Source organism: Caretta caretta, chromosome 6 (assembly GCF_965140235.1).
Source record: "Caretta caretta isolate rCarCar2 chromosome 6, rCarCar1.hap1, whole genome shotgun sequence".
NCBI classification, from domain to species: Eukaryota; Metazoa; Chordata; order Testudines; family Cheloniidae; genus Caretta; species Caretta caretta.
This window is the reverse complement of record NC_134211.1, coordinates 104,190,315-104,216,917: the sequence shown is the minus strand read 5'-3', so window position 1 is coordinate 104,216,917 and position 26,603 is coordinate 104,190,315. Positions and strand designations below refer to the sequence as shown.

At 41.3% G+C, this 26,603-nt stretch overlaps 1 protein-coding gene across 1 annotated transcript in view; it reads left to right on the top strand.

The window, feature by feature from the left end:
- The first annotated feature begins 1,060 nt into the window (after positions 1–1,060).
- The window catches only part of CLMN (calmin), a 99,087-nt gene continuing 73,544 nt past the window's right edge, over positions 1,061–26,603 (top strand). The window contains exon 1 of the mRNA XM_048854008.2: positions 1,061–1,738. Within this exon, the coding sequence (XP_048709965.1) occupies positions 1,657–1,738 (82 nt within the window). The 5' untranslated portion in view covers positions 1,061–1,656. The remainder of the gene's footprint in view (positions 1,739–26,603) is intronic.

Here is a 26,603-nt window from a genome sequence, read left to right as displayed (position 1 = left end):
AAACAATGCAATGTACGGATTAAATAACTGTATATAAAGAAAATGTACATGCTTTTACTATCTATTTAGGTTTTTATGCCACAGCCATCAATGTAGTAATTAAACACCTCAATAATCCTCATGTCTCCTTGTCCAATAATGATTCAAATATGGGGCCACATGGCATGACACGGAAAAGGCCATACATGTCACACCAGACCACAAATAAAGCTCACCAGATTAGATGACAGAACACAAAACATAAATTGTAATAACAATTATTTATTTTAATTACTAGTGGAGATTATTTATTTAATACTGATGGGTGGGGGAATTCTTTTGCCTGTCACTCCCTCTCTCTTCCTTTTCTGGTGCAGATCTCTCTTGATTTGTGCAATTTACTTTAGAGGATTATCCTCCCCACTATCAGAAAAAGAAAAGACCTTTTACGTTTTTATCCAGGTCCCCGCTGCCAGTGCAAGAAAACTGACTTTTGTAAACTGTCCAGTGTCTAGCGGGGGAGCGGGACCACTAATGATCGTCCAAGGTCTTTTCCATCTGATTTCTGTGTATCTGAGGGTGGAGTGTCTGAGTGTGTGTGTGTGGGGGGGAAGGGGGATGTAGTGGAGACTCGGCGTTGTTCTTACAGTAAATGGCACAGATCAAGGGAGTTTTTTAGGAGAGAGGAGACAGCATGTGACCAGTGCAAAGGGATTTTCCTGATGGCTATTCCCAAAGATGTCCGCAGAAGCCCTTTTGGCCCAGACCAGTTGGGTAACTGCTGTATCCGATGCAGCCCTGGAAGCGCAGTATCTGCAGGCTGGAGGGTTACCTGCGATCGCTCCTCCCCGATCCTTCCTGTCGGTGCTGGTTTTCCGCCACGGGTCGGCGATGCCCCGTGGGGGTTTATTTATCGTGGGTGTGTTTGCAGGGGTGTGTGTTCATATCAGCTCCTCGAGCCCGGGCTTTCACTTCCTTTTTCATTCCCAGTGCCCATTACTAAGTAGGGGCTGGCCGCCCGGCGAGGCGGGGGGAGCCCCGTGAGGGTGGGGGGCTGGAAGGTGTTTCTGTGAAATCCGGCTCCCGCGCCTGCTTTGCTTTCCAGCAGATCCTAACCAGGTGCCTCTCTCCGGGCGGGTGTCTGCTTCCCACCGCCGCCGCTGCCCAACCTGCGGCTGCGTCAGCTCAGCGACACAAGGCGGCATCACAATATGCAACTTAGAGACCTCCGACTTCAGCGCCAGCCATAAAAACTTGATCCGGCCCCCGGGCTGCTCAGAGCCGCCCGCCGGCCCCTGGCGGAGAGGTCGCCTCGGCTGGGCTCCCTTCCACCCCCGCCGCCTGCTTCCCCCCTCGCTGTGGGCTTGCGCCGGGCTCCCCTTTCCCTGCGCCCTGTCCCGCGCGGGGGGGCTCTGCTGGGCTCCCCGGACCCCTCCCCCGTGCGCTGGGGGCTCGGCTGGTCCCCCGCTGCCGTGTGCGCGCAGCGCCTTGTTGATCCCCTTGCCTCTCTCCCTGCCCCCCTAGCCGGCGGCTGCTCCCCCGCCCCCAGCCTCTCCTCCGGCTCGCTCCTCTCTCCCGGCTCCAGAGCCCGGTTGTGGTGCGTGTGCCTTGGAGGGGGGGCGGGGATCCCCGTTTTCCAAGCAGCGCCGTGTCCGCCCCCACCCCGCCTGCTCCTCCATGGCAGGGCACGAGTGGGACTGGTTTCAGCGGGAGGAGCTGATCGGGCAGATTAGCGACATCCGAGTGCAAAACCTCCAAGGTAAATATCCCTATATTGCGCCCCCCTCTCCCCCGAGTCTTGTGCTCCCAGCTGGATTGGACTGGGGGCTTTGAAAACCCCGGTTCCGTCCCCCCTCCCTCCTGCCTGCTCCGTCCCGGCTGTGCGCTGCCCTCGCCGCTTCCTTTGATCTGGCTTGGGAGACAAACGTGTGTGTGGCATTTGGGCGTGGGATCGGGGCGCGCACTGGGCTCCCTCGCAGGCTGGGCAGGGAGGGGAGGGGTGATTGCTTGCGGGGCGGGGGGTCAGGTTTGTATTTTCTTCTCTTTCCTGTTTTGCTTGGGACCTGCAGAGGAGCCTCTGTATTGGAGGGGGGAAGGGGAGGGCAACGATGTGTTCGTGCTGGACTTTCACGTTCAGACAGGTTAGCTCAATGGCGCGGTACCAAAGGGGGCAGTGTTATGGCACTCCTGGCAGGGGTGAGGTCTCAAGGCGGGCGGTGGAGAAGTCTGTGCAGCAGGATGCAGGGGGCACTCAGCCTGGCGCTGTGATTCAGGGGTCTCCTTAAACGAAAGACAGCCTGGAGAAAACCCACAGCAAGAAACGATCAGGCTTTTCACTAGAGGAAGGAACCAAGTGTGAAAGGGAGGGCAGTGTGTGTGTAAGAGGTAGGAAGGGGGCTGGGAAAGTTGCTGAGGTGTTACAGTAGGTGATTACTTTCAGGCCATGCCTCCTTCGCTGCCCAGTCACATTCCTGAAGGAGTAACAGCTGGCTAATGTCCTCTTCCTTTGAGGAGGGCTAGAAGTCTCAGCCTGCCAAGGTTTCAAACAGGGCGTGAAGACCCAAAAGGAGAGGCCCACATTCTGAGCTGCAGAAAGATAACATAGGGAATCACCCTGACAGAATTCTGGGGCTCTTTTGTTTTAATTCTGGATAAAGATAGCCCTAACCTTAATGTAAAGTCATTCATTTAGATAATTATTAATAAACAGTGAGCCAACACTGTGTTTTGGGAGGCCAGAGATCATAACACAAAATCTGATTCTGCATTATTGGGGCACGTGTGAGCTTTGCCTTTGACTTCAGTTGGAGTGTATTCAAAGTGCTTTACCCACTTTGGGGCAAATTCTGCTCGGTTGCCCCTGTGTAAAATTTGGAGTAACTCAGCTGAAGTCAGTACTGTCACTTCAGATTTACATTAGTGTAATGGTACAGAATTTAGCCCACCATCTGATTAAAATAGGCGACATATCCCCTTGTGAGCTACTGTTGAATGAGCATAAGCAGAGCTGATACACTGACTATCAGGTACTTTTGCTATCTTTCTGTAGGACATACTTGCTACACCAAGATATAACTATTACCATTAAATAGTACAGCCCCGATAAAATGTTTTCTCCAAAGTTATGTTTGCCCCTCTCCAATTACTCATGGTTGGCAGAGATAATGTGAACTGATGTAACAATAAAGAGCAGCTCTGGTGTGCAGGGATAGGAAAACAATTTGTTTAATGTAACCTATCGATCATCTTAATCAACAGTTTGCTTTAAACTGAGATATAAACTCTATCTCCTATTCAAATAAAAGGCTTGGATTATAGGCCGTTATTTCATGCTATTGATGCCTAATGATATGAAAGTAATACATGTTGGAAGAGACATTGCATTTGCTGGAAGTTAGTTTTATTACATAATATATTTAATTTACCTAGGAGGAGACCAAAATCAGCTTTTCTGTTAGCTGTCCATTTGTGGAAGTGCAGGTGTATGTTAATTAGAGATGGGCTCATTTCGCAAAATGTTGATCTGCATCTTGAACACCCCAATATTCAGACTTTGAACATATTCAAATTTTGAAGGGTTGTGGTTGAGAAAGTCTCTAGTTTTAGCAATTCTTCATTATGACATAATTGCAGTATTTCACCTACTCTTGGTTATTTCTCTTTCAGTGATGATTAACATGGACTGTCTGAACCCATTCCTCAAAAGTCCCCCAAATTACCCAATTTTATAACTATCCACTGATTATATACAATAAGATTTTACCCTATAATTCACTGGTATATTTTTGAGGAAAAGATTCCATAAAAGAAGAATGAATTAAAAATGTATCACTCCTTCTTTTCTTTACCTCCTAATCATTTGTTTAAGAATGAATTGAACTTCATTACCCTCTGTGAAACTTAAAGATACAGAGACACACTGTTCTAGAGAGCCCTCTCTCTTAAAATTCCTCCAGTCCTGCAGAGGAATAGCCTATCCTGCAGGGCAAATTCCGTTGGATAACACTGAGTTCATGAAAAACCACATTCCCTTCTTACAATATAAGAGGAATTCTGAATATTAGTTGTCATCTCACTGCATGTACCACTATAAGGTGTTTGAAAACATAAGTATAAGGTGTCATGTCTTACCTGAGCTATTAAAGGGGGAAAAAGCATCAGATGTGAATATATACAATGGCGTAGTTCTAGAATAAGTAATCATAGAATATCAGAGTTGGAAGGGACCTCAGGAGGTCATCTAGTCCAACCCCCTGCTCAAAGCAGGACCAGTCCCCAGTGTTTGCTCCAGATCCCTAAGTGGCCCCCTCAAGGATTGAACTCACAACCCTGGCTTTAGCAGGCCAATGCTCAAACCACTGAGCTATCCTTCCCCCCTTCATTGGATATGCATCACGAAAGCCTATGCTCAGACAAATTGGCCAGTCTCTAAGGTGCCACAAGTCCTCCCTTTCTTTTTGCGAATACAGACTAACACGGCTGCTACTCTGAAACCTGTATTAAAGTTAGTGTACATGGTTGAGAACTGGCCTGCTCTGTTTACAACCAGTCAAAAATCCCTCTCACACTAATAATACCTAGCACTTATATATCGCTTTTAAATCATAGATCTCATATAACTTTATAAAAGTGAATAAGAATTATTATCTACATTTTACAGATGTGGGGGCACGTGGCACTCGGAGAGTTTAAGAGACTTGCTCAGCATCACCCAGGAACTCAGTGGCAGATCCAGGAATAAAGCCCAAGGCCTGGACTCTCAAAGATACTTAGGTGCCTACATTCCATTGATTTCAATGGGAGTTAGGTGCATAAATACTTTTGAGGATCAGAACCTGAGCCTCCAGCCTTTCAGTCTAGAAACATATCCACTGCAACATGCTGCCTCTAGCTGAGAATACATTTTTTTTAAAAGGCCAAGATGTTGATTTCAGTTACACGTGTCTGAGAACAGAATTTGGCTCTCCGTTTATAAATCTCCTTAGTTCTATCCAAATCTAAAATTTTTTTAAAGCACCAGTACTATATCAGTTACAGAATCTATAAAGACTCCTGTCAGTATTTTAAAGAGTTTATGAATATTTATAAATATTTGTGGAGTAGATACACTGTTTCAAACTGTATTGATACACCTATTGTCTATTTCAGTAGGCCCTATCTTTTTTTCACATTGGGATGCATGCTTTTATTGTAAGGCTTAAAAATGATTTGAAATATTTTGTGCCCAATCTTGGCTTCATTGAAGTCAGTGGGAGTTTTGCCCTTAACTTGAAATGCCCTCTCCTGCTGTTTCGCTGCTGAAGAGTTATTTTCTTTTTTGAAATAGATACTGTAATTCTTGCAATTTAACTTTATTTTGAACCTTTGTAGTTCTGTTGTAACTAAACGGTGAAATTTTGATCCCACAAACTATCTAAACTCTGCACTTTTAGTTTATGATTTCATCAGAATCTCTATCTCTCTCTGGTTTTATAATTAACTGTAATGTAATTTACATGTTAAAAATCCCTGTGTAAGTTAAAATTGCTCGTAGGCCATGCAGTGCTTAATTTGTAATGAAAAGGGTGATGGGGCTCAAGCAATTTTTTTACTTTCATAACTGACGCGGCAGGCCCAGAGGTGCCGGGGCTATGAACTGCCAAGCCTAGAGATGCTGGGGCTTAGCCCTGGCATAAATTAAGCACTGAGGTCTTGCCAGTTACTGGAATTGATCTGCTCTCCTTTTACACAACTTTCTACAGTGATGTGGTTCCAATAATTACTCTCGATTTATATATTGGTATGAGAGCAGAATTAGGCCTGATAACTTTACACTTTTATTAAAAAATGGATTCGGGTAGATTATAGTGTGCTAACATTCTCACCTTTTTACTAAAAGATTAAAACTCGCATAGCCATTGGTGAAAGCTGCTAACTACTGCGACTACTGAAACATGGTATATAAGAAAATAAATGCCAGTTTTAAAAATGGAACTGCCAGCTGGATGTTTAGACATGGCCATATGCGGATGGGTTTTTACTTTCCCTTTTTATTAAAAAGTCCTATTTTCAATGTTTTAAAATAGGAAGTGATAGTAAAAGGCCATCTCAGGTAAATGCTGCTAAAAGCTACAAGAACATTTTCCATTTTAGATAAGAGAACCAAGAGTGATTTCAGGGCATAGATTCAGAAGAATGACAATCTAAGGGAAAGAAAAGGGGAATAAGTACCAGGCTTGTTGACATAGAAACCACTGAAGCGTCTCTCTCCTTTTTTTTTTTTTTTTTTTATAATGCAGCTAGGTGCCTTTGATATATTTATATCCTTGTGCTACTTGCTCGGTTAATAAATTCTCTGTAGCATATTCCTCTAAACACCAAAAAGAAAAGAAAAAATGCACTGAATATCTGAGTACATCATAAAGTGGTGGAATGCTCAACAATTAATTTTCAGCCAAGAGAAGAAGATTATTTTTATCACAATAACAGCAAGAACATTTTGTTACAACGTATGAATATTTTAACATCTTCCCAACAGGAAGGTTAGTTTAGGCATATTCAAAAATGGCCATATGAGTGAGTGTGCTTATTTGCCTAGCTTTATTCACTAGCATGAAGCAACATTTGTGAAAGAAAATAATTCCCGAAAGAATATTTTTGACTGGGATCCAGTCCTTTGTAATAGTCTGAGTAATGTATATTATACTGTACATGTCTTTCCCTACGTTAGTTAGAATGAGATATGTAGAGAAGGACACTTCTGTAGTCAGAGGTTTTATACACCTTTAGGAAGTTAGTACTATAGCAGTTATTGAAAACTGTGCTGTTCATTTCTTATGATTTTAACACTCTGTTCAATACCTGGGAAGTATGGTTCTGTTGTTGTTAAGCTGTGAGGTGAGTGGACCAGAATCTGAATGCATGGGTCCTTTTCCTCACTGTGCCACTGATTCAGGTTCTGATCCAATTGAAATCCAGGGGAATCTTTCTGTTGATTTCAGTAGGCTTTGGGTCAGGGCCTCAATGTCTAATTTTGGGCAAGTCATTTAGAGCCACATTTTCAAGTGTCCACTAATTTTGGGTGTCTAATGTTTTGGGTACTCAACTTAAGACCAAGGACCTGCTTTTCAGAGGTGTTGGACACCCACAACCCCAGTTGTAGCCAATATGAGCTTCAAATCCCCAGCTCTTCTAAATAATGAGGCCAGGTGTCCCAAGTCAGACACCTAAAAACAACAGATTTTCAGAATTAGTGGATTGTTTTTGAAAATGTTGACCTCTCTGTCTCTTTGTTTACCAATATGTATATTGGGTATAATAATACCTACAATGGTCACACTTAAGAAATAGTTGCCTTTTTGTAGTTATTACTAGATATAGCAGTGTGCATTTCAGGTATAGGGAATATATCTCAAACGGATAGAACTTTTCCAGATTGAATAAACCTGATTTCAAAGTAACTGCTTGCAGAGTAAAGTATGCAGCATGAGCGAGAAATCTGGGACTTAATGTTTGTAAAGTGCATGGGAAACCTTGGATGAAAAGTGTAGAACTGTGAATTAACTTAGTTTTTTGTACGGAATAATAATGTTAAGATGCACCTCTCAACCTGTGAAGGCCTAAATGTGGAACACAGTGTATGACAAAGACCCAAATTGAGAGATTTTTTAAAAAAAAGTTAAGGCAGGAAACATAAAGTTTAGCAGATTAATTCCTCTAATGTAAATATCTCTGTATCCTCAATTTCATAGTTTCAGCAGTAAACATGAAGGAAGACCACATCTGTATGGAATGTAGGAAACTATGGCATTAAAAAGAGTGAAGTCTCTCAAAATGAGAGACATGTAAGCAGTGTGAGTTAAGAGAACGGTAAGATTGCATGTTTAATTACTCATTAGCCAGGAATTGACAAAGTCAAGACCTCTTTGTTCCAAGTAATCCAAAAGACAGAGGGCCTGATTCTCCATTCAGTTACATGTAAAACTGGTGTAGTGTCTTCTGTGCTGGGCCATGGATTCAGTATTTATTCACAAAGAGAAATGTCACCTGCTTATGCACCAGTTCCACAAGGATGTGCCTAACTTTAAGCATGAGGATATTCTGCTGATGACGGTCACCAACACCATGTCCTGTTTCTTTCCATGTAGATTTTCCATACAAATTTTGACAAGGCCCAACCCCACTCACTTGTCTTATGAGACCTGGTGAGGTCACACACCTAGGTAGTTTGGTTGTAGTTGAAAGGACAGTGTCAGTTTAAAAGTCACATTTTTTAACAACAAATGTAGTTACAAAACTCAAAGCACCATATTAAAACTGAAACAGATTTAGAAAGCTAATTTACATGTCACTCTTTCTGCTATTTTTTTTTTTTTTTTTGCATTTTTAGTTAGCTTGGACAAAAATACAGACTAGTGAATTTCAATTACATTTAAAGACAACTGCAAGGTTATTTTGCTTTCATGTTCGCAAGTATTCAGAAGCTCTACAGTATTTGTATTTGCAAACTAAAAAGGAACGTTTAAAAAATCCTTTCAGTTGGAATTAAGGGAAAGCCCCTAAATTTGGTGCTTTATTTGACCTAACATTGTCCTTTCAAATACTAGTGTGATTATGTGCAATGATGATCAAAGTTACTACTATCATAGAAACAAAGAGGAGTCCGGTGGCACCTTAAAGACTAACATTTATTTGGGCATAAGCTTTCGTGTGTAAAAAACCCACTTCCTCAGATGCAGAAGTAGGTTTTTTACCCACAAAAGCTTATGCCCAAATACATTTGTTAGTCTTTAAGGTGCCACTGGACTCCTCATTGTTTTTGTGGATACAGACTTAACACGACTACCCCCCTGATACTATTATAGGGCAGATGTTAAGGACAGATCAATAGAAGAAATGGGAGGAAAAAAAAAGCCACAGAATATTATCTTTTGTTTCGTTTATAAGTCAAATGGATTTTCAAAATTCACATATTATGGAGAAAAAAATACCAGATAAGCCAGGGGTGGGCAAACTTTTTGGCCTGAACGCCACATCGGGTTGCAAAACTATATGGAAGGCCGGGTCGGGATGGTTGTGTCTCCCCAAACAGACTGGCCCCCACCCACTTCCTGATCCCTGACTGCCCCCCTCAGAAACTCCGACCCATCCAACTCCCCCCCTGCTCCTTGTCCCCTGACCGTCCCCTCCAGGGACCCCCGCCCCAACAACTCCCTGCGACCCCACCCCCTATCCAACTGCCCCTTCTCTGTGTCCTCTGTCTGCCCCGATCCCTATCCACACCCCTGCCCCCTGACAGGGCCCCTGGGACTCCTATGCCTATCCAACTGCCCGTTCTCCCTGTCTCCTGACTGCCTGACGCCTACCCACAACCCCCACCCCCTGACAGGCCCCCTGGGACTCCCACGCCTATCCAACCCTCTCCCCCGCTCCCTGTCCCCTGACTGCCCCGACTCCTATCCACACCCCCACACCCTAACAAGCCCCTCGGGACTCCCATGCCTATCCAGCCCCCCATGTTCCTCGTTCCCTGACCCCCCCCAGAACCTCTGTCCCATCCAACTGCCCCCTGTCCCCTGACTGCCCCCCAGGACCTCCCACTCCCCGCCCCCTTACCATGCCGGAGCCAGCCGCACTGCCCGGCAGGAGCGGTGGGCCAGAGCGCTGGTGGCGCAGTGCGCTGAGGCTGCGGGGGCGGAGGGACAGCAGGGGAGGGGCCAGGGGCTAGCCTCCCCAGCCTGGAGCTCAGGGGCCGAGCAGGATGGTGGCCCGCGGGCTGTAGTTTGCCCATCTCTGAGATGAGCTGTAACGTATGTAACAAGGATGGTGGGGTAAATGACATCACTGGAACATTTAGATAAGGAACAGACTTATTATATATGGTTGCTTATCTGTTGTTCTATTTTTATCTATCTCCAGTTAAATACAGTGAATGCAGGTTACTATAATGATCACTGGAATTGTAGGATGGATTTGACTCATCAGTTTGTTGCATTTTTCTATACAAACAGCTGAGCTACATTTTAGAGCTCTGTTTGAGGATTTAAAGTAACAGTCACAACTTTAATCATCCTCTTCCAATGCAGCTCATAACAGCAAAAGCCAGGGTTTCTGCAGAATGAGAGCTTATGAGGGTGTAATTCTGGAAGTAGACGGGATTTCTAATTCCACAGTCAGAAATCCCATCAGAGATCCTGCTGAACCTGAAAAGATGTGATCAATAATACTTGAAAGGGGATTGCGATCTCTGCACACAATACTTTGTTTGATGGTAGGACTCAAGATGTAATCATTAAAATAGTATAGTGCTTAGGGGATGCTGCTAGCTGGGCTGAACTAATATTGACATACACAAAAAATATTAAAGGCCTGATTTTGGCTTCACAGGGCTTTTACACTGGCATAACTCTGGAGTTCCTCCTGATTTACATTAGTATAGCTCAGAGCATAATAAGACGGAGTGACTCTATAAGATCTGAAGAATGTTGAATTCATTTCTGTGCCTTTCATATTGCAGTCTTGCAGATCTATTTGTTTATAAAATATCTGCATAACCTCTCCCCCACAAGATTATGATCAAACTGAAATATTTGTATTTCAGGGTAGGTATTTTTCTTTTTAAGGTGGCTTGTTTGTGGATAGCCTGGATCTCAGATTTGGTCAGCTGCCAAAAATATATATATATAGTTGTCCTAATTTTTTATCTTGACATAATTAACCATGTGAGTGGAGGAGGAGCTTTGTAAACTAGCAGGTTGAGCAGGCAAATCCTTCGCTTCTGCTCTTCAGTATCATTTACAAAGAAAGTAAGGTGGAACACCTGTTTTTCATTGAGCCTCTGGGGAATTTCCTGGTTAGTCAGGCCTCAGTCCTGCAGTTTGATCCAGGCGCGTGGACTCTGGTACATGTGGGGAGCCTCACTGATTTCAATGGGGCTCCACACATATCAGCCCTTTTTGAGTTCTGTTAAAGTCAATGGAATTCTTCACAGGCATAGGGCCCTGCTGAGGTAGATTGTAGCATTGAGGCCTCAATATGCACAGGATCAATACAAGGTCAATACCTTGTCTGGTGGGCAGTTAGGAGTCTAACTCTGTATGAGCATTCAGCCCCAAGTTATTATATTTCCCTTATCCGTACCAGGCCTGTGGTTGTGCCAGGCAGTAAAATTCTTCAACTTTTGACACTTTGGACACTGTGGGCCTGGTTCAATATCCTTGTTGCAGTTGCAGGCTAGCTGCACTTCTTTCTCTTTCTGGTCTGTCTGAGTGCACCCCCTCTGGGGTCGGGCCTTGTGCCTTTATTATCCTGTGGTAGAATTCCATAGTTCTCTCACTCTTAGACCAGGCCCTGGGTCACAGTACCCTTTGTACTGACAATGCTTGCTGAGTTGTAGGACCTGTGGCTCTTCCTTGCAGGAGTCTGTGACTAGCGGTGAATACGGTGATCAGACAGCCTTCTTAAAACAAAGTATGGTTTATTTCGTAGTCGGAACAAAGTATTTGAAAACAACCAATGGTTGACGTGGGTTTTCTATCTTCCCCAAAGGCTTACCATTCCCTCCTGGTGGTAACCTAGCTCCTTCAAACGGGCGTCGAGTGTCTTCAGCTGGTTCCCCTGAACAACTTCCCCACCTTCTTGAGAAAATGTTCTTTTTTTAGAACTTGCCAGTTATTTTAATATTCTTATGTGTGTGCAGGCCTTTTCCTATCCTGGTGCTGTCTCTTAACAACCCTCTTGTGTTGCTGAGTGATGGCTTAGTTTGAGCCATTCCTTTTCCTTCATGCCTGTTTTCCCCCTTAGGTCCTGTATTAAGAAAAACCACATATTCATTCAGTAAACATCCCAATGGCCCAATCCCAACATAAAGTATTAATCAATTACTACAGAATAGCTCCAATTCAGTCACAGCTGCTACTTCCATTGATTTCAAGGAGCTTTTGATTAAGCTTTGTGTGTGCAACCAAAGTGTGGGTACTGCTCTTATGCATGGATTCTATTCATTTTCTGCAGTGAAGGGTACTTATAACCCTATGTCATTTCTGTCTTTATCATTGTAAAGAAACCCCCTATTGATATCAGTGGGTATTCTGCATATGGAGTGAGGGTAGAATATGCTTAGGGCCCAATTCTTCTCTCACACTGGTGTAAAGATGGAGTAATTCCACTATCAGTTGGGTTACACCAATGGAAAATCAGTGTGAGTGAAAGGAGAACCAGGTCCCCACTGTTCAAAGTCTTTTAAAAATAGAAATATCCATAGGTGCATGGTTAATTCTGTTAAAAAACTGATTCCCCATTAGAATGGTGCTTAATATACAGCACTTTCTAGCTTTTATTGGCATTCATTATAAATGCCTTCTTTTTGACATGAACTGTGGTTATAATATTTTATTTATAAAAGTTATATATTTATTAATTTATAAAGTCGCCACTTCAGAAATAGTATCTGGGACTCTGAATGTAAGGAGCAAAAATTAAATGTAATTGGGCTGAGTGCCCAGAGACAGTAGCAAGACAAAGTGGGCAAACAGGAAAAAAATGTTCTTAAAGAGAAGAGCCACTACAAAGATGAGGCTCACCAAAATGCTTCTGCTGACTCCAACAGGGACGCCTCCTTAGTCACAGGCTTGAAGATAGCTCAACACCTTCAGTTCTATAGACAAGGTCTCTGAATGAAAAAGACCCTGCCCACTTCAGATAGAATACTGGGACAGTAAGGATGGATAACCCACTGACCTGTGGTGGCTTTTAGGGAGAAAAGGAGATTTTGGAAGTGAACACTTAAGTACCTGTGGCTTAGGCTATTGAAATAATGTCCAAAATATCTCTGGCTTTCTGAGATGGTGTAGAGTCGAGTGGATTAAGCACAAGCAAGGGAGTCAGGAAGCCTTCTTGGGGTCTTGTCCAGGCTCTGCTGTGACTTGCTGTGTGGCCTTGGGTACTTATCTGGCTCAGTTTCCCCATCTGTAATATGATTATTATTATTTCCTGCCTCATAGAGGTTTTGTAAGGATTAGTTAGTTAATATCTGTAAACGTGTTGAAGATGTAAGGCACTGCACTAAACGTTATTCCTAAGAGATTTTGGTGAGTGGTGCAAAATGTCTATTCTTATTTTCTAGTAGAACATTATCTGATAACTGAAGTATAACTCCTGGAGACTTAAAATTCCACCCATCCAGCAGGGCATTTCGTGCCCTTAAATTTCCACCTGTTTGGCCAGGGATTTACCAGGCCTGATTCTACTGTATATCCTGAGAGGCTTCAGTGGAATTTACAGCAGTGTAACTAGGAGCAGAATCCGGCCTCTGCCCTTAAAATGCCATCTGTCAGCGGGGAATTTCCTGTCCTTGATGGTGAATTCCATTGAATAATATTTAATTCCTGCTTTTTTCTTTAAAAAAGACCCTTCCTTATGGCAGGACAAGGCATCATTTTGAAACACTGGGATTCTTGCAAGAGCTCTTCCTTTTTTCTCAGTTTTTGAAACACATTTGTTTAGAAGGACATAAAGTTGGAAGGTTAAAAAGAGTTTTTGTTCTGTTCCCTTATAGGAGTTGATAGTTATTGACCTTGGCTGAGACAGGATTGAGTATGAATTTTTGCTTGGTAGGCTGAATTTCTTCTTCCTCTGACAGTGCTTTGAAGTGTTTAATTCTGGCCTTTCAAAACTTGCAAATACTATGCATTTATCAGAAGGATCAAAAGGAAGGGGAGATCTAATTGTCTTCAAAAAATGTATATCAAAAGGAGGCGCCATGTTTTGGTTGCTAATATAACTAGGCAGCAGGGTTAAATGTCTACTGTGTAATGCTTCACTTGATGGTAGAAATGTCGATTATCATAAATATATTGTAGTTTCAGAATCTCAAGGTTGCATCAGTTCCATTACTGTAAGTCAGGAAATAATCACGCCCTGGGGATGATATCCTATATTTAAAGAGAAAGGATAGCACTGCATACATCCTCTATACTCGGCAACTTGACCAGGAGGGACCAGCTCTCGAGACCTTCAAAGCCAGTGTCCATGTGTCTCCTGACTTTTGAGACCCTTGCATATGTGGTGGCATTAGGGTGACAGCCTTTGGAAAAACCACATGAAAAACAAAGAACAGTGCCTTATTTTAAGGGATATTTTAGGGAAACACCATTTCCCTTAACATACCATGTATTTTTCTCTCAAGTGTACATTTCTACTGCACTCAGGTATACAATGCAATTATCATAAGCTTCAACTTAATGTTTAAAATGATACTTATTATCAACTTTAGTACATTTCATTCCATCTTTGTTTTGTAAAATCAATTAATAAAACTCTTTTTACATGTGCAATTGAAATTGACTTTAATTTGAAGCTCTGCCTTAACAGAATCAATAATTAGCTGGGTTCTGCAATCTGTCCAAGGTCTGTTTACACAAGGAAAATAAATGTTGTGACCATGACACCTAGGGCCAACCATCACTTATTTTGATGGATGTCCCTTGACTCACTTATTTCATTGATTTGTCACATAAGTGAGGGAAGGTTGAATCTAACCTGTGCAGAGCTGCACTATGCAATGTAAATGTTGATTAAAACTTGTTTTCAGTGTAGAATTCAGTTTTTGTTTGATAAAAACTAATCACAAAACTAAAAGAATTTAAAAGAGCTCTCCTGCTGCGTTGTCCTAAGACAGCACTGAATTGCACACTCGAAATAAAAATCATGGATGTGGCTGTTTGTTTGAGACTTTGCTTGTTAAAACGTCATGAAGTTTCTCCACCCCAAGCCTCTGTTTTTGCAATTGTAACACAGGTAAGGAACTGCTAGGAGGAATTTAGAAAACTTCTGGAAAGGGAAAGGTTCACTAATGGCTAAGTAAACAGCAAATATTTGCCACATATGGGCATTAATATGCTGTATTGCAAAGAAGGGTCAGTGAGTTCTGTGTACGGGGGAAGGAATGGGGCTTTGAAACATGGTAGCCAACTCCTTCTTCTGTTATACCAATAAAATTAAAAACCAGCAGGATCTTATTAAAGGCGAAAAGGCAAAATACCACATTTATTGTGAATACAGACAGAATCATAGTAAGCAGTTAGTTATAGCTATAACATTCCATTCAATCTCATATTTATTCACACATTCATTCATACACACACACACACACACACAGAGGTTCTGCAAGATTGTTATCAGAGTTACCAGCCTTAGAGTTGCTCATGCCAAGCGACTGGCCAGGTGGCCTGGACATGAGGAGGGAGCAGGGCCTCGTCAGATGCACATCTGATGCTCCTGGAAGTTGGTTTGCAGAATCAGACCCCAAAGTTCTCACTTTCTAGAGTCCATTTTTATAGGAATTTCTTCCTATGCCAGTCTATGGGAATTGCTTCATCATGCTGTTGCTGAATCAATCAGCAGATGTCACACTCCTGACGGCTCCGTGCTGCCAGATGTTATCTTGTTCTTTGGTTCTCCCATTCTTGAGGCTGTTGGGTGGATTCCAGTCTGCCCTCCGGGGGTTCTCTGGTTATTTCCACTTGACGCCTTCTTCAGCTGATGGACAGTGGATTCTTAGGCTGGCACCTCCCTGATCATTCAGTTATTATCCACACCAAGCAACCATCCACATACATCCTCTATCTCTATTTTAATCACAATTGTTAACAAAGCGAGATGAATACAACAAAAGGGCAGGGAGTCTCTGGGTGCTGTTTCTATTGTTACAGAGTATTGCTTTGAGTCTTTCTCTGTGTGAGTAGTTGTTGTTACAAAGAATTGTTTTGAGAACAGACTCTGCCTTAGAAGAATGTACTAACACAATTAGCAGCTTGCAAGTTTCACACATAGAGGGAGAGAAACAGTACCGAAAACCAAGAGACCTCTTAATTAGTAATACCCTGGAATTTAAACTATGGGGAATCAAACTCATTTGTGATTTTAATACAGAACTTCTTTAATATGATCCAATACTTCTCGCAATTTCTTAAAACTTGTGGAATTTATTATGTCCATTCCTCCCTCAAATGCAGCAATGGAAATAATAATATCATTCTGAGTTCATTCAAAGACTTTGCTTCAGCTGCTCTGGCTGTGTCAGCTGCTATGCTTTGAGGCCTGTGAAGTCCTTGACCATCCTCTGATTTTTCTGTGAGCCCAAAGAATATCTTGCTGGCTGTCCTACAGCTGGCTGTGGAGTGGGTTGTTTTCCATGCATATTCAATCCTTGGTCTTTATGCTGAAATTGCCAATTAGTGCCTATTGCAGAGGTCATTACTGTGGTGTAGGCACCTGTTTACAAGGAACTGGGCTGGGACCATTACTCCAGCCCACCAGGCAACCTGGAGAGATGGGTGCTTGGTTAAGATAGTTATAAATACAGCTCTCAGATGGTTCTATCACATTCTCATTTCCTTACCAAAACTTAGCATAATAACAAACTAAAGTTCCTCCAGATCTGCTCCACTTTATCCAGGCAGAGTCAAAGGAAACAAGTTTGCCTTCACCTTGCTCTGTAGAATAATTATCTGCTTTGGATCCCAACCATAGACCTCATCTCAAGAGCTGCCTGAAAACATTACACTCTGGGTGTAAACATGATTTACACATGACAAAAATACTCATGTGGGCCACCCACAGGAACTTTGGCTTGCAGGTTGCATTGTGCATATGGCGGGCCATGTACTGCACGTCAGCTTCCTGGAGAGAGAGAGAGAGAACAAATCTATGTGGATCTGGAGGTAGCCTTAAATAGTTGTGGACTTATGTCAGGGCCCAGACCTGAATTTGGTAGTCAGATAAAATTATCAACAGGTGGTAGGCTCTCCATCCCACCTGAGCTGCAAGAGCCAACTGTGGTTTAAACGTTAGAAGATGTTAGCTGACTATCACAGATCCACAGAGTCTGGTCTGTGCCTCAGCTTATAACCAGTTCGTTGGGAGTGACCATTTTCTTGTGCTAGGCCCCAAGGACCCACACAGTTCTACAGAGGCAGGCCCATGGCCTCCAAGGGTTTGTCTAGACAGCAATTAAACACCCATGGCTGGCCCAGGTCAACTGACTCAGGTTTGTGGGGCTTGGGCTGCAGGGCTGTAAATTGCTGTGTAGACATTTAGACTAGGACCAGAGCCCATGCTCTGGGACCCTGTGAGGGGGAGGGTCCTAGAGCCCAGGCTCCAGCCCGAGCCTGATCGTCTACAGAGCAATTTGTATCCTTAAATGTGCTGGATACATAAGAAAAGGAAATGTTTATCAAAATCTGTTTTGCATTTAAAACTGATTTATTAAACAAAGGAAGTATTATCTATTATTACATGATATGAACTGTTCATGAAATGAACAGTTTCTGGTCACCATGTCCTTCAAGACTTTAGAACTAGTAGATCTTATCCCCTCACACCTCATTTTTATTCATATACTGGAAGAGGAAATCAAACTTTCCTGCTTTTTCAACTCTCCATCAGTTTCTTAACTTTGAATGAACTAGTTATTGAGATGAACTATTTGAATAAACAAATTAAGAAAATATTCTCTCTGTATCTGCAGAAGAGGCTACCACTGTTAAGAGCAGTTTTAGCACTTAGCCAGTCACTTCCACTGGGTCAGTGGTTTTTACTTTCTATAAAACTTCAGCAGCAAACATTTACTTTAATTTTTTAAAAAAATTAATTGATTTTAATAGATTATACTAAGTTTAAGAATTAACATAGTTTCAAGTTTAATTTTAAATAGTTTTGTTAAAAAAAAAAAGGAAAACCTGATTTAAACAAGAATATGATTTTTCTTTTCTTTGTGTTTTAAGTAATTGATTTTTATCCATCAGGACATCTGGTCACCCTAATTGCAATCCACAAGGCCAAGTTAGGCACCGAGGCTCCCTATACAATGAATGGGGAGAAACAGGAACCTGAGAATGCAATACACAAAAGCAGAATGCTAGGTGGGGAGGCTCCTAAGCTAGCCAATGGGAGATGCTGATGAGAGGGGTGTGTGCTAAGCGTCGGCCCTTTCTCAGGGCTTGGCACCGAAGTCTGGGTTGCAGGGAAGTGCCTGTCTCTGCTTAGTAATGCACAAATGGGAACCAGGAGGCTAAGGTGTTTCTTATGGGACTGAGTTAGGTGCTTGTGACATTTTACACACTTTGAGTGTGGAATGTTATGTAGTGCTGGAAAGGTGACTGCACATAAGTATCCTGCAGGACCACTTCGTCCCTCTGCATGGCTCACCTGTGACTCTTCCAATAGATTTACTCCCATGCAGTAGTGTGGACATACTGTACAAATATAGAGTGAAGCTCAGTCGGTAGAGATAAGAATTAGGCAGTTAGTGGGGAAACAAATATGTTAAAGTCTTCTAACTCAAGCCATTTCTCATTATTAATAAGAAAAAGCTCAGATTTTTTTGTGTAGAAAGTTTGGGGTATTTTTTGGTACCATCTGGACACATACATTTGTGCAACAAATCACCACTAATGTGATGACTACAGGATATAATACTATCTTCCCCTCGACCATTTCTCATTAACATAGATTTTCCGCATAGAGGCTTGATTTGCCATCTGGATATGTATTATTTGTACAACAAGATCATGCCTAATGTTATAACTGCATTTTGTGCTGCAGTTGCAGTGGACCAGCAAACTATACTTTATGAAATGACTCATCTGCCCCAGATCAACTGAGTAAAACATAAGATAGGAATCTAGAATTGCTAGCTAGTGCATTTTCTTCTTGGAATGTGCAGTTGCACCCCAACTGCTTGTCTAACGCTTTATTTATGTGTCCCAGTAGTACTTACTGTAGCCTTAGGTCGTTTGTAGGTTAGTCCTCTCTCTACAAAGAAATTCCATCCGTGAAAAGAATAAATGGTGGAACTAACAAGATATATGCCAAACATAATTTCTTAATTTTATGTTGCTCTCATCTCTTCCAGGCATTGTCTGGACCTTGCCTACTTTGATTGAATGCCCCTCATGGCTGTGAACTGTTATCTTGCACATCTATAAAGTGAAAAACATAATTTTGGTCCTATGCAAATAAGTGCCTTGCCAATTTAATTAAAGTGGGAGATATTCAGATACTATGGTGAGGTAACAAAACTCTGAGAAAGCCGAATAAATAGATTGTAACTTATTTTAGGCCATGTTGCTCCAGTATTACACATTAGCTCAAATAGCCTTATAACATCTGTTTTCAAAGCATAAAAACCGGTCTCCTCCTCTCCAGGAAATAGATTAATTCTAACCTTACTGAATAACTAAGGTCTCTCCGCTTCTCTTCCTCCTCCTGCTGTCTCACTGTGTGACCTTGGGTTAGTCACTGAATCCTCTACCTCAATTTATCAAATGTAAGTAAAACAAAGGGGTGGTGGTGAGACTTAAACTAATTGTTTGTGAAATGCATGAAGATTTTTTGGATAGGACACAATAGTGCAAAGCATTATTAGTTTATTTTCTGTCTCTTTCCTGTACTGTGACCATAACTCCACAAAGCGTTCAGGGTGTGGCTTTACTTTTCTTTGTGTCCTGGAATAACTTCTCCCCTCGCATTTGATAGCTCTATTTACACCTTCCAGAATTATGTGCCATTTGGATTCCACCAGAGCTGGTTGTCTTTAATTCTCAGAAGTTCTCTTGTTCACCTGTCCCGCAGTGTCCTGTGTCTTTCCAGTTTTTCTTCTTTTTGACCCTGGGAAATGAACAGTCTGCCTGCTTTTGGTATTTGTCTCCTGTCTGCTTTGTAAATAGTGTGGTCAAAATGTAACCTAACTGAATAAGCAATATAATCATTCTGTCTTGCCTGCTTCACTAACGTCGTGCTCCTTATATGAGGTAATATAATGTAAAGCAGCAGTCCCCAAACTTTTCAGGGTTGCATCCCCCTTATCTCTGTCTGCCCCCGCAGTGGACGGAGCGGGCCCACAGCCACAGAAGGGGTCTGCGGAACTAATTAAGACCAAGAGGCCTAGTCTACATTAAAACTTAGGGCAACATAGCTGCTTCACTCTGGAGCGTGAAAAAATCCAGACCTGGGAGTGCTGTAGCTCTGCCGACCTAACCCCCAATGTAGATGCAGTGAGGGTGGCAGAAGCTACCATTATTCGGGGGTTGGAGTTCAGTCTCAGCAGGGAGGCAAGTAATCTAATGGGTCGTGGAGATGGTGTTCATCCTGTAGAGACTCTCTGTAGATAACAGTGCTAAGGCATACCGCTGGTACAGTAGTGTGTGTGTGTGTGGGAGGTTTGCAGAATTGTTGCTTACGCTGCAAGGTAGAGCTTCAATGCCATTAGTCCAGCACTGGGGTTTTCTTTTCTTTTTCTTTTTTGTCCATCCGTTCTAAAAATCACGAGACTGCATTGGACTGTTACTGTAAAACAATGTAGCTAGCCCATGGTTACTAGAGGGTTTGGAAATACTGTAGGATTTTTTTCTTTTTATAATGGTTGTGATTTAATGGGCTTTGTTACTTATGGAGATTTCTGGAGAGAAGAGATGGTAAACACGTATTCTATAGTATGCCTTTCTTTGAACAAACGCATCTATAGAAATTAGTGAATTTGGCTCAGGAAATATAGTGTGAATGGTCACATTTCCAGAAGCTATAAACTGTGAAGCTAACAAATTTCAGGATCATTTTTAAAGATCAAGATTATGTACTCTCTTAAACTAGTAGCTCAGTATTGAACCTGCTTTTGTTTTCTGGTCAACTATCATAATATAGTTGGAGCATGTTCAGCTTTATATATTTTCCAGAGAATATTTTGTGTGTTTAATCTCTTAATGAAGCTTCAACATCATGAAATCAAATATACTATATCACTGAAGATAACATGTAAAGAAACTACATGCGCCGTTTTTAACCAGACAGCTGGGTCTTAATAGTGGTTAGAATGATAAAACTGAATAGATTTGTCTAAGAGGTCATAGGCAGGACATTTTTAGCTAGAAATGCCGCCGTATTTTGGATCTTGGGCAGTCTGTCTGATTTCTAGGTAAAGAAGTTACAGAGATAATTTACATGAAGCAAAGCAATTTATTCTCAATAAGGCTGCAGAATTTGTATGCACAATTTATACAAATATGTGTAATATGCCAAAATCAGTGTCATTGCTTTAGTGTAAACTAGACAAACTATCCAAATATCTCCTCTGGCTTATCTGACTATGTAGGGTGTTTGTTATTTGAAGTCCTTTGTAGCTTAATTTATTTATGCATGAAAATCTCAGAAAGGCATTCCAAATAGCAGTGAAGACAGAGACATTTTTGAGACTTCTGCTTCCCTATCACTAGTTGCAGTGTTAACTTTATCATAGTGGGATTGTATATCCTCAGAAGCAGTTGCATTGTGCAGTGTTACATTTACTTTTTGTGTGTTCTTAAGAAGAATAATGGAACTTGGATCTTCCTTTTCTAAATTCACAGGCCAGCTCCACTTGGGAGACATTCATTGTGAATGGTGGGAAGTTGTTTGGGCTACTGACTAGAGATATGTTCCTGCAATTCTTTACTCAAAGTAGTCCTTACATTATGCAACTAGTCACTGGGACTGCTCACATGAGTAGGGGCTTACAAGATCCAGCATTAGCTTAGTTCTCGTTAAAGCTATATGTTTGCCATGGCCATCACTTTAATGACAGACCTTGACTTTTAGGGCTTTTTCCTAACATATCACAGCCACTCTATCTCTCAGGACTCCCCTGAACTTTTACAGTTTGGTTCTATAAATGATCAATGTTATGGATTTGGGAGAGAGTCTTCCAATTTTTAAGTCATTTAAATCTGTTAGTTAATTAAGCAGTGTAAAATGGCTTATTGGAAAATAAAGGATATTTTGCTTACAGTAATATGAGCCTATGCCTCTTTAAAATGTTTTGCAGTGACAAATGAACAGCCTTACCCATGATACATCAATTACTTTGGAGTAGTGTTAAGCTACTGGTTAGAGCAGAGAATGTGGTGTCAGGCCGACTGAGTTCTTTTCCCAGATCTGCCACTGTCTCTCTGCGATATTTTAGACACGTATCTAAGACCAACATTTTGCAACTTGAGGATTTAGGTTCCTGCCTTTAGCCACACAATGTGGAAAATTTTGCTCGAAACATATCTGTGTCTTCCATATCCATAACATTTTACAGTATTTGTAAAGTGTAAATTTATTCTGCACAGCACTTATGTGAGAATTAATTTGATGTTTGTGAAATGGTCTGAGGTCTTAGACTAAAAGATGTTTAGAAGTGCAGAGTATTACTGCATATCAATATTACACATAAAAACGATATTAAAAGAATGCTATTAAGGATGCAAAGTCAAACACTCGCAAGTTAGGAATTGCCAGAATTAGCATTGTCTGTCTTTAATTACATGATCACATACTATTTTTTCCATATGACCCCTTATAAGGCTTATAATTTGGGCAGATTTTCATGGGCATGTCAAAACACGCATTCCCCAACACAAAAGGAACCCCGTGCTAAATTTCAAACCCCCACTCCAAAGGATGTGGGAACTAGAGCTTTTCAGCATGGGCAATACATATTTTTCCCTAGCCTCATTCTCAGAAATGACTGACCCATTTTGTCTGAAACGAAAATGAAACAAAATATCTAGGGCTGTCAAGCGATTAAAAAAATTAAGTGCGATTAATCACCCGATTAAAAAAATTAATCGTGATTAATCGTGCTGTTAACAAGAGAATACCATTTATTTTAAATATTTTTGGATGCTTACTACATTTTCAAATGTATTAATTTCAATTACAACTCAGAATACAAAGTGTACAGTCCTCACTTTATATTTATTTTTGGTTACAAATATTTGCACGTAAGAAAACAAAAAAATGTATTTTTTTATTCACCTCATACAAGTACTGTAGTGCAATTTCTTTATAATGAAAGTTGAACTTACGAATATAGAATTATGTTAAAAAAAACCTGCATTCAAAAATAAAACAGTGTAAAACTTTAGAGCCTACAAGTACACCCAGTCCTACTTCTTGGTCAGCCAATCACTCAGACAAACAAGGTTGGTTACAATTTGTAGGAGATAATGCTGCCTGCTTCTTGTTTACAATGTCACCTGAAAATGAGAACAGGTGTTTGCATGGCACTGTTGTAGCTGGCGTTGCAAGATATTTACGTGCCAGATGCGCTTCAGATTCATATGTCCCTTCCTGCTTCATCCACCATTCCAGAGGACATGCTTCCATGCTGATGATGGGTTCTGCTTGATAAAGATCCAAAGCAGTGAGGACAGACGCATGTTCATTTTCATTATCTGAGTCAGATGCCACCAGCAGAAGGTTCATTTTCTTTTTTGGTGGTTTGGGTTCTGTAGTTTTTGCATCAGAGTATTGCTCTTTTAAGACTTCTAAAAGCCTGCTCCCCCCCTTGTCCCTCTCAGATTTTGGGTAGTACTTCAGATTCTTAAACCTTGGGTCGAGTGCTGTAGCTATTTTTAGAAATCTCACATCAGTACCTTCTTTCTGTTTTGTCAAATCTGCTGCACATGAATATGTGCTGGGTCATCATCCGAGATTGCTGTAACATGAAATATATGCAGAATGCAGGTAAAACAGAGCAAGAGACATACAATTCTCCCCGCAAGGAGTACTGTCACAAATTTAATTGACGCATTATTTTTTTAACGAGCATCATCAGTATGGAAGCATGTCCTCTGGAATGGTGGCCAAAGCATGGAAGGGGCATATGAATGTTTAGCATATCTGGCATGTAAATACCTTGCAATGCACGGCTACAAAAGTGCCATGCGAATGCCTGTTCTCACTTTCAGGTGACAGTGTAAATAAGATGCAGGCAGCATTATCTCCTGTCAATGTAAACAAACTTGTTTGTCTTAGCGATTGGCAGAATAAGAAGTAGGACTGAGTGGACTTGTAAGCTCTAAAGTTTTACACTGTTTTGTTTTTGAGTGCAGTTATGTAACCAACAAAATTCTGCATTTGTAAGTTACACTTTCACAATGCAGAGATTGCACTTCAGTACTTGTCTGAGGTGAATTGATAACACTATTTCTACAGTGCTTATATTTGTAATGAAAAAGATGAAGTGAGCACTGTGCACTTTGTATTCTGTGTTGTAATTGTCAATATTGATTTCGATGTAGAAAAACATCCAAAAATATTTAATAAATTTCAAATTGGTGCGATTAATCATGAATAATTTTTAAGTTAATTGTGTGAGTTAACTGTGATTAATTGACAGCCCTAAAAATATCAAAAAAAGTCTGAGGCAGACACTCAGCATGGAAAATTTCAGCCTGAATGGTTTAAGTTTAGCAAAGTGTATAAGCAACTGAAAACAGGGTCTTATAATGGAAAGTGTTGGACAAAATTATAGGCAATGCTACAAGTTGTTCCTGTAATACATTGCAATACTGCCCTGTAATACAGTGTACTTCAGCTACATAATATTTTGCATTGTTGATAAATGGTGATACAAGTGCATGGATATGGGTCAAATTCTGGTATATATTCAAAGTAACTGTGGAAAAGAACAGAATAAAGTGTATATATTTTCTGTTCCAGCAGGATCTGTGGCTAACGATGGGGTCAAATGCTGATATCAGTTATGCCAGTATAAATTTGGTGTAACTCAGGGGAAGACAATGGAGTTAGCTTGGATTCACACCAGTGTAACTGAGCTAAGAATCCAGCCCAAATCCTCGACGTAGTTGTCGGTGGAAGGGGGAACGTATAAGGAAACACTCTTTAAATTTTAATCAGTTTATCAGAGGGGTATAAAGTTTAGAAATGGAAGAATGCATTTTTGTGAAACTAATTCTCAGTCTGATCTTCCTCCAGTTGAAACTGATGGAAGTTTTTTGCTATTAACTTCATGGGTGCAGGAGCTGGCCTTTGGTGTCTTGAGTGAGTGAGGAAAGCAAAAGACCAAGACAGACAAATGGAAAGAAGTGAAGGGTGAGAAGACTGATTTAGAAATGGGACCGAATTCTCTCATTTACAGCAGTGTAACTCCACTGATTTGAGTGGGATTTTTCCAGATTTATACCAGTGTAACAGAGAGGAAAATCAGACCCATTGACTTAAACGCTTATAGCTAAGGCTTAAGCCCTGCTGCTTCTGGGGTGGGAAGGCAAAGGTCACTTTGATTTTCTTTTGCTGGTGACAAAGTTGGCAGACACTAATCCCTTTCTGTCAAACGAAAGCTGCTTTCCTTCTGTGGGGAGCACTTAGTCAGCCTGTGTTTATGTACAGTATGCAGTGTGCAAACAAATAAAGAGTAGAATGTTTTGGGCTGGATCTAACCCCACTATATACAAATGCAGCCTTGTTTAGGCAGTTTTGCTATTTATTTTTGTTTCATTTTAGCTGCCTAAATTCCTGACTCTTCTGTGGCATTTATAGAAGATGATATAGTCCATGTATTAATCATATGGGGTTCAAGCTCACTATGTCTGGACTGGAAGCTTCCTGTGTGCATGGTTTTGGGAGGTTTGTGACATGTACATGTGACTGAAACAGAGACATACCCTTTTTTCAAACATTCCAACATTTTTTCTGAAGTTCTGTGATCTCTGTTTGTTTTCAGTGCATTGTAGTTCCTTAACTTCTTGCCAAATCTTTGTTTCAGTACCAAATGTCTATAAACCTTTAAAACTGTGCTTATTAGAATCAGGTCAGCTGGCTTTATGCATCAGCCTTGTTTACTTTTGGGGCTGATTCCTTTGCAAGCTGCCTAAATGGACTTTAAAACGATATTTTCATTTGCAGGGAGTGGCTTCCAATCTATTACACCCATCCTTAGGGTGACAAGATGTCCCGTTTTTAAAGGGACAGTCCCATTTTTTGGGACTTTTTCCTTATATAGGCGCCTATTACCCCCCACCCCCTATCCCGTTTTTTCACAGTTGCTATCTGGTCACCCTATTACTAGGGGTTAAATGTGTTTGACAACCAGTATCCTATGTATTCTCCATCCAGTAGAAGGGAAACCAGTTGGAAGTACTAGCTGTATAATTATTAGAAGCCACATTTATTCAGATGGGTTAACTTTCCTACCGCTTTTTTCACTTGTAGATCTCAAAACACATTATAAAGGTGAGTGCACATCATCATCCCAATTTTACAGTGTACCTAATCCAGAGATTTGAGCTGTTTTGCATGTGGGACAGTGTCTTCTACTGAACAAGAAGTGGCTCTGCCTTCTCAGACATCAACACTCTCTTCCCACCTCTGCCACAGACTTCTTAGGGAACAGTCACCGAATGACTTAAACTCTCTGTTTCTCATTTACTCCATTTGGTAAAGTACCTGTGCACATTGCCGGTAGGTCAAGGGAGCATTCTGCTATAGGGAATGGAGGAGGGGGAGTTTCCAAATGTTGGAGTTTCCTCTCATTTGTGACAAGTAGCCAATTTGAATGTCGTCTGAATCTATTCTCTGATGCTGGTTTCCCTTCCAATTTGAGAGCATAAATTTGTATTTAAAAAAAAAATTACCAAAGCTATCAAAATCAGCCTTACCAAGGGACTTTGTTTGCAACTTTCACCTTGGATAAACTAACTTTACTACATAGTAAAACATACAAGAGGAGAGTTGGGCTGCACTAATGACACAGGCCTCTACCATCTGAGATAAAGACAATTCTCTTAGCCCAGGTCTACGCTATAAACGTACACTGGTATAAC